The sequence below is a fragment of the Anomaloglossus baeobatrachus genome, chromosome 3 (assembly GCF_048569485.1).
Source record: "Anomaloglossus baeobatrachus isolate aAnoBae1 chromosome 3, aAnoBae1.hap1, whole genome shotgun sequence".
Lineage (NCBI taxonomy): Eukaryota > Metazoa > Chordata > Amphibia > Anura > Aromobatidae > Anomaloglossus > Anomaloglossus baeobatrachus.
This window is the reverse complement of record NC_134355.1, coordinates 60,906,844-60,919,763: the sequence shown is the minus strand read 5'-3', so window position 1 is coordinate 60,919,763 and position 12,920 is coordinate 60,906,844. Positions and strand designations below refer to the sequence as shown.

General features: G+C 47.4%; 1 protein-coding gene across 1 annotated transcript in view; it reads right to left on the bottom strand.

The window, feature by feature from the left end:
• MSH2 (mutS homolog 2) overlaps window positions 1-12,920 on the bottom strand; it is a 223,791-nt gene that overhangs the window by 157,947 nt on the left and 52,924 nt on the right. Inside the window, exon 6 of the mRNA XM_075338034.1 lies at window positions 4,375-4,508. Coding sequence (XP_075194149.1) covers window positions 4,375-4,508 — 134 coding nt within the window. The remainder of the gene's footprint in view (window positions 1-4,374; window positions 4,509-12,920) is intronic.

Genomic DNA, 12,920 nt, shown 5'->3' with positions numbered 1-12,920 from the left:
AAAATAAAAAAACAAATACAGAATTAGAAAAGCCTTTTAAGACTAGCAATTGAGGTATAAAACCAGACGCAGGGGCTACATAGAGAGCTCCTGATAGCAATATGCCATACTAACATGTATTGACTTGAGCACTCAGTGTGGAGCTTGGGTTAGGACCATGGCGACTGATGGAGGACTGTGACTAGACCTGTCAATCAGAGACCTCCACGGCACAGTCTGGACATTGTCCACCATCAGAGTGCGGAGAACGCCAGACTTGTGATGCGGTCTGGAGAGGATTTCTCATTAGGATATATGGGAGTAACAGAAGAAAAGACCCTTACAGAGCCAAGACACAGATGCTCATGATCTGGTGGAGTTGGGCCGTATGTGTGCCTTGGCTGTAGGTGGATCATGTAGTTATACCTCTGAAAGGGAAAAAGTAAAGCTGAGTAAGGTCTCCGACTGTGGCTCTTACACTACAAAAGGTTCTTGTAGGAGGAGACAGCCCCTCTAAGGAATGATGACTATGGGAGCTGTCGGGGTGCTGCCCTGGAGAACACTACTCCATTGTGCTGAATGAAGATTTGCTCCATAACACTTTCCTGTAGGAGTATTTCAAGAACCAAAAGTAGTGTAAATTATAGCAACGGGATTGTACATCTCCAAATTCAGAAGACGCCGGCCACAGCTGGACAGATTCTCACTCACAATTACACATCCATTTACTGACAAGGGTGAGATATTTGCAAAGTAAAACTCGGGATGATGAAGTTCGACTCCTTATTGTCTACGGAGCACCGCCTTTGAATAACATGCAAACCAAAGCCATGACCCAGCTGAACGTCAAAGCCTCAAGAAGGATCATAACGGACGTCCGGTAATTCCTGCACAGCTCAAAGCTTCACAAACCGGCTGGGTGTGATAGCAAACAAGATGGCTGGGAATCCGAGAGCAAACAAATCCCAGCAGTGTCCCACAGAAAACAAGATGCAAAGCCAAACACCTGCCTTGGCGATTCCTCGTCCCACAGAACTGATCGTATAGGGAGTCTGAGCAGAAAATGACTAATCAAACCAAGCACAGCTGCTCTGTGCACCCTTGATGCTGCCGAAGCAATTCAGTGCACCTACTTGTCTTCCGTTTAACTAGTTCTCGATTGACCGCTCTGGCTTAGGCACCAGAAAAGAGGTAAGGCCCTGTGCGCACTATGAAAAGGAATTTTCTTATCAAAATTCCGGATGCTCATTAAAATTTCTGCACCTGCGGTAAAATACCGCACCGAAATCCGCATCCAAATCCGCATGCGGTTTGTTGCGTTTTACTGTGGATTTGGTGCGGAAATGCCGCAACCAGCGTCGGATTGGCTACCAGAGGAATCTCCAGTAATACCAGGCATGGCCGTGGTTACCTGCACTGAACTCTGGAGCTGTCACCTGAGCTTCGGAGTGCAGCCTAGACTAAACTGCGAGCGCCGAGTGATTGATTCCCCGGCGATTGCAGTTTAGTTCTGGGCGGGCTGATCTCCGAAGCTCAGGTGACAGCTCCGGAGTGCAGCCCGGCCTCTCTACAGCTGTCACCTGAGCTCCGGAGATCAGCCCGGCCTGAACTAAAACGGCAATCGCCGGGAAACTATCCCTCGGCGCTTGCAGTTTAGTCTACGCTGCACTCCGGAGCTCAAGTGACAGCTCCAGAGTTCAGTGCAGGTAACTGAATCCAGGCCTGGTATTACTGGAGATTCCTCCGGTAGCCAGTCCCGCAGCTACCTGCGGAAAAGAATTGACATGCAATTGTTTTTGCTGCGGGAATCCCACAGCAAAACATGCAGCTGTCAAAATCCGCCTAGTGCGAACAGCATTTATTTTTCCCATAGGATTTGCTGGTGAATCACTGCAGAGATGTTATGAACATTTTCTGCAGCAAAACAGGCAGCAAATCCGTGGCAAAAAACGGCAAGTGCGCACAAGGTCTAATAGAGAAAAAAGGGAAAAAAAAGTTGGAGGGAAGGTGCACACCGTGTACTGAACAGCTGAGCCATGCATGCTAAGGGTGCATTGAGCTCTTGTGCTTGGTTTGAACAATCATTTTGTGCTGATAAATTCCATTTAAAAAAAGGGACTGTTTAGTGGTCACTCCTTGGTGTTTAGTTGCCACTTCTGGGTACTGTAGCTTAGCACAAGATCTCTTCAATAGGAGTCGATATGCATGTTTCAGCAGAACTGATTGAACAACATACGGAGCTGTGCTGCATTGTTCACAGCTTCATCCAGTTGTCCATGGTGATCATCAGTGGGGAAGGGGGGAATATCAGGTGTCTGACTTCCACAGATATGATATTGATGATCAATTCTTTAGAATAGGTCATCAATATCATAAGTCCGTCAAATCCCTTTCAAATCATATTAACATGGACATCCAAATGACTATACAAAGCCTCGGATTTTCTCCTAGCACATCGGGCTGACCTGGTGTAACTAGCATGGTCTGCTGGAACTTTTGATTTTGCTGCAGGTGCTTCATTCAGACGTTCCTGTTAAAGAAATCCACCTTGTAGCATTATTATATAGTGGTGCTGGATGCAAACAGGACTCAAGCCCGAGATTATTAGAAAATATGCAAAGTAGCAAAATAACGACTTATGCAAAAGCTCCTGAGGTCATGCACATGGCAGCAGTTGTCCTGACTCATACCATCTGTAGGCACCAACCACAACAATTAGCCATCCATGGGTAATGTGAGGTTAAAAGCTAACAGTAAATGAGAGGATTTCCATAACATACAAAGGAGACAGACATGGATTGTCCTGCGGCATTTGATGGCTGGATATCTGATGGTGGGTGAGACACGTGACCATTCATGGTCCCCTCCTATAAGGGAACCCCAATGTACACCGATGTGGCCTACTGGGCGCAGTTGGGATCTATCTTATTCTCTGTTCTTCTGTTTTCACTAACTAGTCGAAGCCATTAACAAATCTAACCCCTTTTCCTGCGGAGTCCAATTTCCATTTTTTCATTCTCCGCCCCTTTTTCCAAGAGGCATAATTCTTATTTTTACGTTTTAGGCCCTGTGCACACTAGAAAAAGAAATTTTCTTAAGAAAATTCCGGAGGCTCAGGAAGATTTCCGCACCTGCGGTAAAATACCGCACCGAAATCCGCATGCGGTTTGTTGCGGATTTTGTGCGGAAATGTCGCAGCCAGCGTCTGACTGGCTACTGGAGGAATCTCCAGTAATACCAGGCCTGGCCGCGGTTACCTGCACTGAACTCCAGAGCTGTCACCTGAGCTCCGGAGTGCAGCCTAGACTAAACTGCAAGCGCCGAGTGATAGATTCCCCGGCGATTGCCGTTTAGTTCAGCCCGGGCTGATCTCCGGAGTTCAGGTGACAGCTCCGGAGTGCAGCCCGGCCTCTCTACAGCTGTCACCTGAACTCCGGAGATCAGCCCGGCCTGAACTAAACGGCAATCGCCGGGGAATCTATCACTCGGCGCTCGCAGTTTAGTCTAGGCTGCACTCTGGAGATCAGCCCGGTGTGAACTAAGCTGCAAAAAAGTTAAAAGTGCCACAATTTTTCTTCTTAAATTTACTATATGTTAATTAAGCTTAGCGTTGTGGGTTCTTTTTTTTTTTTTTTAAAGTAGTGATGCCATTTTCTGAGACCCGTAATGGTTTCATTTTCCAGGATATGGGATTGCGAGGACTTATTTTTTGCGCCCTAATCTGTCTTTTTATTGATACCATTTTGGGGTAAATCCGCTGTTTTGATTTTCTTTTACTGCAGTGTATTGCAAAGTCACAGTAGCCAAAATAAAAATTCTAGCATTGCAATTCTCTCTCGTCACGCCATTTACCCATCAGGTTTATTTTTATAGATCAGGTTTTTATGGACAAAAAGTTACCAAATATCTATTTTTAATGAGGGGGAAAAAAAGTGAGGGATGGGGAGAGTTGGAATTTGGCCCTTTATACTTTTACCATTTTTTAAAAACCTTTTACTTTCTACTATTTGTTCCCTCAGGTGACTTGAGCCTTTTATTATCCAATCGCTTGTCCCATATACGGCTTTAATACAGTACTGCTAGATATAGTGAAAATCACAGGTCTTCAGCAGACCCCCGGCTGTAATTTCCCATTGATGCCCTACGATCAAGTGACGAGCGCGCAAATAGTCACATAGAATGATGCGCCCCCATGCTGTTAATGCTGCTGTCAGAGATTGACAGTGGCATTTAATAGGTTAAAAGCCATTGCTGTTGGAGGCAGATGATGGCTGAACATACCCGCCATCATCTGCCGGGAAAGACGCAGGCTCAGCTAGCAAGTCCCCCCATCAAAGTCAGGGATGCGGCATAGAACGTAAACGTCAGGCACAATGCACCTATAATTTAATTTACCTCTCTTCGATCCGGTTCTGATCCATTAGGGGTTGTTTAATCCACTGGTTCACCAACCTTTGCCCCTGGGGGGTTTTACACTTATTTAACAATCCAGACAGTGACTGCGTTCCCGTAGTGTCTTCAGCCGAACCCTGGAGAGAAAGAGAAGATGTAGTAAATACAGAGGATCCATCATTGTTTGAGGGGCATAGGAGACTGAATCTGAATCTCCTCCGGGAAACTGATCAAAAATCTGCACACAAATCCTCGCCCAGGTAACCATGATGCTGGACCATTTTAGGATCTGATCAACGAACATCAGTCCCATCCGACCTCAGGATTTATGACTAGTAATGAGCGGGCACTATCATGACTTCCATTATACTTGTATACTCGAGTTGCACCAACCTGAGCTTCCAATTGCTAGTTACAAGCACCCGAGCATGGTAGTGCTCACTCATCACTAGTTACGAGTACTGAGCACCCGAGCATGGTAGTGTTCGCTCATCACTAGTTACCAGTACTGAGCACCCGAGCATGGTAGTGCCCGCTCATCACTAGTTACCAGTACTGAGCACCCGAGCATGGTAGTGTTCACTCATCACTAGTTACTAGTACTGAGCACCCGAGCATGGTAGTGCCTGCTCATCACTAGTTACCAGTACTGAGCAACCGAGCATAGTAGTGCCCGCTCATCACTAGTTACCAGTACTGAGCAACCGAGCATAGTAGTGCCCGCTCATCACTAGTTACCAGTACTGAGCACCCGAGCATGGTAGTGTTCACTCATCACTAGTTACTAGTACTGAGCACCCGAGCATGGTAGTGCCTGCTCATCACTAGTTACCAGTACTGAGCAACCGAGCATGGTAGTGCTCGCTCATCACTAGTTACCAGTACTGAGCAACCGAGCATAGTAGTGCCCGCTCATCACAAGTTATGGGTACTGAGCACCCGAGCATGGTAGTGCCCGCTCATCACTAGTTACCAGTACTGAGCACCCGAGCATGGTAGTGCTTGCTCATCACTAGTTACGGGTACTGAGCACCCGAGCATGGCAGTGCTCGCTCATCACTAGTTACCAGTACTGAGCACCCGAGCATGGTAGTACCCGCTCATCACTAGTTATTTATACCGAGCATGGTAGTGCCCGCTCATTACTAGTTACGAGTTGGCGCGTGCTGCACACGCTGGGACCTGGGCTGTCTTTTATCCGCAGTTGCCTCTTGCTGAGACATGGAAGCGGTTATATACAGGTTACAGGTATGTGTGCTTCAGTATATGGTTCTTCTTTTAATTTATTTTTCTAGGAGGCCGCATGGCACATGAAATACATAATATAGAGTAGGACCCTCTATTGAGATTTGCCGTGACCTGGCAGGGGTGGCTCAAAGAATTGATCAATTATATGCTTAAACTCTCATTTTGAATTATAGTACAGTTGGAATAAATCCGTGAATTTGCACTTTTTATATGATGCATGCCACTCTCAGATCGTGCTGGCTCCCTTTTCTTTCCTAATGCATAGTCCTTGGCCTGACATTCTTCAGATTTCCCCTGAATATATAAACCTCCAATGTAGCCAAAAAGGAAAGGTGAACTGAGTTATACATTGTTTACAAGCCTGTCCTGATGTAATTGAACTGCTCTTTCTTTTAGGGCGAAATAACTTCCTGTAAAATTGTTTTTTTTTCCCCACCGGCTTTAGGAGTGCAGATGTTTTTCCTATTTGACGAGTTACTACTAGTGATAAGTAGAAAAATGCTCGAGTTTCCTATTGACTTCCATTATACTCTGTACTCTACTCGATCCCATCTGAGTGTCTGACCTGCTCAATTTGAGTACCGAGCATGGTAGTGCCCGCTCATCACTAGTTACCAGTACTGAGCACCCGAGCATGGTAGTGCTCGCTCATCACTAGTTACCAGTACTGAGCACCCGAGCATGGTAGTGCTCGCTCATCACTAGTTACCAGTACTGAGCACCTGAGCATGGTAGTGCTCGCTCATCACTAGTTACCAGTACTGAGCACCCGAGCATGGTAGTGCCCGCTCATCACTAGTTACCAGTACTGAGCACCCGAGCATGGTAGTGCCCGCTCATCACTAGTTACGAGTACTGAGCACCCGAGCATGGTAGTGCTCGCTCATCACTAGTTACCAGTACTGAGCACCCGAGCATGGTAGTGCTCGCTCATCACTAGTTACCAGTACTGAGCACCCGAGCATGGTAGTGCTCGCTCATCACTAGTTACCAGTACTGAGCACCCGAGCATGGTAGTGCCCGCTCATCACTAGTTACCAGTACTGAGCACCTGAGCATGGTAGTGCTCGCTCATCACTAGTTACCAGTACTAAGCACCCGAGCATGGTAGTGCCCGCTCATCACTAGTTACCTGTACTGAGCACCCGAGCATGGTAGTGCCCGCTCATCACTAGTTACCAGTACTGAGCACCCGAGCATGGTAGTGCCCGCTCATCACTAGTTACGAGTACTGAGCACCCGAGCATGGTAGTGCTCGCTCATCACAAGTTATGGGTACTGACCACCCGAGCATGGTAGTGCTCGCTCATCACCATTTATGACCAACACTAAAATAGTATCATTGGTACGTGTGATGCGGTCGGTAGGTTCAGAATCCGGCCCATAATGTGCAGCTGTATCAACTTAGGCCTTATTGTTCTGCAGAGTTGCTTTCCTTCGCTGTCAATATGCAAAATAGCTCTTTCACAAGTACCACATGGCAGAAGTAGTGACTCCACAATGTCCGGCTCTTTAACAATCAAAATGGCCAGGGATGAATGCCAATATGCTGCTAAATTACTAAACACAGCTGAATACTGAGGATGCTCCACAGTGGTGAAGGTGCTCGTATAATTTCTAGCAATATCGGCTAAACCCAACGCCCATCCTATGCGCCTGGGTCCTCCCAACGCTTAAATTCCACTACCCAATCCTTCTCCGGGGAAAATTAAGTGGTCACAGAACATCCACTGCAAGGAACGCTCCTTTCACAATCCTTCAGTGTAAACAAGCTGCAGATCACCCGACTCATCAGTATACGCTTGTTCAATGGGTGAAATTATTTTTTGCGCTGCACAGAAGTGTAAAGTGCATCGTTCCCGGTGATACAACAATGCCAGCCGAGGTGCTCTGCATCCTTATAGCATTTGTACACGACCTGCCGTGGACCTAAACACACTTGCTGTGGCAGTAAAACTACATATTGTTACAGATTTGGTGACGTTAAGTCACATTTAAAAGGCAATCTGTTAGCAGGGTTTTGCTATGTAATAGGAGAGCAGCATGATGTAGTGGCGGAGATTCCGATTCCAGCGAGGTGTCACTTATTAGGCTATGTGCGCACTTACCGGATTTTGCCGCGGATTTTCCGCGGATTTGCTGCATGTTTCGCTGCAGAAAATGTTCATAACATCTCTGCAGTGAATCACCAGCAAATCCTATGGAGAAAAAAAATCCTGTGCGCACTAGGCGGAATTTGACAGCTGCATGTTTTGCTGCGGGAATCCCGCAGCAAAAACAAGTGCATGTCACTTCTTTTCCGCACATCGCTGCGGGATTTCACTCCATTGACTCAATGTTAATCATGAAATCCCGCAGGGAATAACGCAGGCAGCAAATTCTGTGCGGTTCACTGCGTTTCCTGCGTTATTCCCTGCGGTATTTCGCGGTTTACCTCCGGTAATGTACATCGCCCGTCTGCGGTTTTGCAGGGAAGTGATGTCATTACAGGAAGAGGAAGCCGTGCAGAGAGTAAACACACACAGATCACACACACAGACACATCACAGACATAGAACACATAGAAAGAAAACGGAAATATAGAAAAAAAACGTGGGCCCCGCTGCATATTTACCTTCCAGCCGAGGTAAGCACACAGCGGCGGCCCGGTATTCTCAGGCTGGGGAGGGAGAGGGGCAGGGGTAATGTCCCCCGCCTCACTCCCCCTCCGGCAGCCGAGAGTATCAGCCGCAGCTGCCCCGGCACTGTCGCATCCATTATGCGGCAGCACCGGGAGTGTCCTCGGCTCTTCTTGCCACCGTGTAGCAGTGGTGGCAAGGTAATACAAGGGGTTAATGGTGATGGGGGACCACCGCCATTAACCCCAGGCTTGATCATGGCAGCGTCTATGTGACAGCTGACATGATCAACCCGTAAGTAAAGTGAAAAAAACACACACCAAAAATCCTTTATTTTAAATAAAACCAACAAGCCTCGTTCACCATTTTATTAACCCCTCCCGCACCAAAGCTCCGGCGTAATCCACAGCTCCGGCTCCGACGTCCTGCACTGCTGACATCCAGCCGCGACTGTCACAGACACAGCGCTGAATGAAAGCAGCAGACAGCAGAGGTAATTACCGGTCATTTCCCACGGCCGGTAATGTGAACTCACTGCCGACCGTGGGAAATGCAGCGATCTGTCCTCTATCTATCCCTCTGTCTATCTCTCTATCTATTCTTCTGTCTATCTACTATCAGAATTAAATGTATTTTTTTTTTTTCTTCAATGTGCTTTATTGCATTGAATGCAATAAAGCACATCCCAACCCGCACGCGGCAAAACCGCGGCAATACTGCGAACAATACCGCGGTAAAACCGCAGCAAACCGCATGCGGTTTTCGGGTGCGGTTTCCCGCGTTTTTTTACCGCGGGTGCGGTAATCTTTGAGAGCATGCGGAATTTACGCAAGGAAATTTCATTTCCCAGTGCGCACAGAGCCTTAGACTACGTGTTGTGTCAATGTCAATAAAATCAGTTGTAAATCGGCAACAGATCATCAATACAGGACTAGGCATCTTGTGCCTCCTAGTTAAATGCGGTATAACCCCACCCCCACCAATTCGCAGCTTTCTGCCTATGCACAGTGATGTGGGTGGGGTTATACAGAGCTCAGCATTCTGACCACTGCTAGATCTGCAGCAGAGAAAACAGTGATTGTATCAAAATAGCAAAGATCTCCAGCTTCCAGCTTTTTGGAAGCTGGAGATCTTTTCTATTTCAAGTCCCTGCACCAGCAACGCTGTTATCCTTGCTTCTGTTCCTATATAGGTGAGCTGGCTAAAACCCTTTCCTTACTATTGTATCAAAATGACAGCAAACAACCCAGTAAGTGACACATTGCTGGAATCAGGATCTCTGCCCCAACATCATGAGGTTTTCAGATTACATGGCAAAATCCTGCTGACAGATTACCTTTAAGATGACATTGTAGTCCTGGTCAGTTTACACTGAGGACTTTTTCCCCAGAGGGAACATGAGGTTTCTGTAAATCTCATTTATAACCCCTCTACTATAATGGATTTTGCATATGTAAAGCTGCAGTGACAAATCCACAACACACTTGCCATGCGGGAACAAATGCTTATGTCCCATGCTCTCAATCTCCCGCCTCGACTACTGCAAGATCCTCCTCTGGCCTCCCTGCTTACACGCTCGCCCCTCTCCAGTCCATCCTTAATTCTGCTGCCCGAATGATCCACCTCTCGCCACACTACCACCCCGCCTCTCCTCTCTGCATGTCCCTTCACTGGCTCCCAATCTTCCATCGTATCCAATTCAAACTACTAACACTGACTTCGAAAGCCATCCATAATCTGTCTCCTCCGTATATCTCCTAACTAATCTCTCGCTACACTCCAAAACGTAATCTCCAGTCCTCCCAAGATCTCTTGCTCTCCTCCTCTCTCATTCGCTCCTCATGCAACCGACTCAAAGACTTCTCCCGAGCATCCCCAGTCTCCTGGAACTCGCTGCCTCAACATGTCAGACTATCTACTACACTTGCAAACTTCAAACGGAACCTGAAAACTCATCTGTTCAGAAATGCCTATAACCTTCAATAACCTCACTGCTTCACCACCGCGCGGGAGCTGCCGCCCCACCACCGCGCGGAGCTGCCGCCCCACCACCGCGCGGAGCTGCCGCCAAACCTACACCCCACCTACTGTCTCCTCCCCAAAATCCTGTAGAATGTAAGCCCGCAAGGGCAGGGCCCTCTTCCCTCTGTACCAGTCTGTCTACTGTAACTTGTATATGTGTTCAGTATGTAACCCCCTTCTCATGTACAGCCCCATGGAATCAATGGTGCTCTATAAATAAATAATAATAATAATGTTCCCTCCCATCATGGAAAGCCCCACGCTCAGCCAAAACGGAGATCGATCAGCAGGAGAAATTAATGAGTAATTCAGTTGTAGGAAGTTAGTCTAGGTCAGAACTGCTAGATCAATGGGGGTCCGACCGCGGGGACCCCTACCATCATCTCACGTCCTCCATTTACATGCAACTCCTGCTCCGTGTGAAGTCACAATGGACAAACTGTGGACGCGCTGTTCTGCCTTCCACCTCATTTCTAGATCTCGTGTTCCTTTCATAGAGGACGTTTCCCTTTATAGTTTTCTATTAAAGTCTCTGCACTGAATCTCAATGTGTTAAGGACTGAACACCCAGACGAGGGCGATAGGAGCCGGCATGTGAGAGCCGGGAACGTTACACAGAGGATGAAGTGGGAATATTTTATGAAGAGCATATGTAACACGAAGGAAGCATACGCCATCACGCAAGTCACTTGGCCGCATGCGACTTGCATATGCTCGGCAGCTCGTCCTCTGTTTATATGGGAGTGACGTGCTGCTGAGGACGATAATTATTAGGCCAATATAAATGGTGCGATCAGTCTATAGTCCAGCGGGTGATTACTGCGAACAGGCCTGAGCCATCGTATGAGCACTTAAGTGGCCGATATCGGTCCTCGGAAAATAAACTAAACAATAGGGTACGGACCAGTGATGGGCGAACCCCCCGATGATCATGTTCGTGAGACTCGTCAGAACTTTTTGTAAAATTCTAGTTCAGGTTCTGAGATAAGGTGAACTTGCGTCCGAACCCTGAACTTGGACTTTATAGTTATGGGATGGAGTGGGGGGTGTTTAAACTAAAGAATATAGTTGATAAACATTGTCATTATACTTACCACTTCCACGACGCATCCTGCAGACTGTCTCCCAGCCGCTTCTGCTTCCGGGTCCGATCATTAACTTCCGGTGGCATTCACTGCACTGCTCATCCCTCGGCAGTCTTCGGACGTGTTCGCAGTGACATCAGGGTTCAGAGTCCATGAGACATGGACTCCATTGAATTTTGACTGTCACTGTGCCAGTCTCGCAACGGTATCACCCGGCATGGCACACACACTTCTGACAGGAGCGTTTCGGCTGCGTGTATTTCCATGCAGCTGAGGCACACTCCTATCAGGACTGTGTGTACCATTCTGGGTGATACCGATGCGAGACTCGCAGGAGTTAATGATCAGACCCGGAAGCAGAAGCGGGGCTAGAGACAGGCTGCAGAATGCGTAGCAGCAGCGGTAAGTATAATCATAATGTTTTTTACAGCCCCTGAAACCGGACTGTAACACAAGCTCCCCAGAAAGCTCGTGTTCGGGGTCGTGTGCAAAAACACTATGTGCCCGGTACGGACCCCAAACTTTACAGCTCGGGTTCGCCCATCACTAGTAAGGACAGGAAAGAGCGGACACGGACACCCAGAATATATCAGGACAGAGGAGGATGCACTAAGAAAATACTGCGTTTTGGCATCTTCAGGGAAAAAAAAAAAAGAAAAAAAAAAGAAGGGGGATGAGCAATGTACGGTAGACTAGACATGCATGAAGGGCGATACAATCTGTAAAGGGGTTTTTAAATAATCATCAGTGGGTAAAATTGCAAAGTGCTTGTATGGTTTTTGTTTTTTTATATATTAGTGGCCACCTCTGCAGTTTATCAACAGTGGCTGGTTTCCTAGGCAAGGAAAGCATGTTTACAAGCTCTATGCCATAGAGTCTGTAAGTGCTGCTCTGAAGCGCTCATATCGCAGGATCCGGCCAGCTTCAGTGCCCCTGCATTCCCCCAATGCTTCACAACTAAAGCTCCCTACCAGCAAAACTGGTGAGCAAAGTGTGCGGACGAGCAGCTAAGCCGATTGTGTCAACCATTCGGTAGCACACCACTCCCCCACCGCAGCAAGCAAGAAGCAGATCAGCGGCTTGCACCTGAGCATCAATCATCAGAACAGCCCTTTAATGGATACCATACTCCTACAATGTATAGTTGTCAGAGGGGAGCAACAGTCGTGGACCCTTCTCTTACAACAAGGGAGCAGCCAAAAATCTCCAGTTCTCACTAACACAGACTTGGGTCATCAATGATTTTAACAGACACCTGATCAAATGACGGCTCAACATTATACAGCCGGATAAATGTATATCCCAGAAGGACTCCTCACGATCAGCAGATAATGATGACTCCTCGAGTAATAAAGGAGCCATCTGTCAGAATATCATTCCTTAAAGAATGAAGTGCTAGATAAAGGGTGAGATCCACACAACCAGTACAAGGGACTAGTGACCACATTACCAGGTCACCGCTGGTAACTCCCAAAGCTCCTGGCATCCTCTTTGCTGCTCCTGACCCCCACACTTTTCCGTTACACTTGTTTTCCAATTTTCCCCAGTGTTTTTGCTCCGGTCACAGATATCGGCA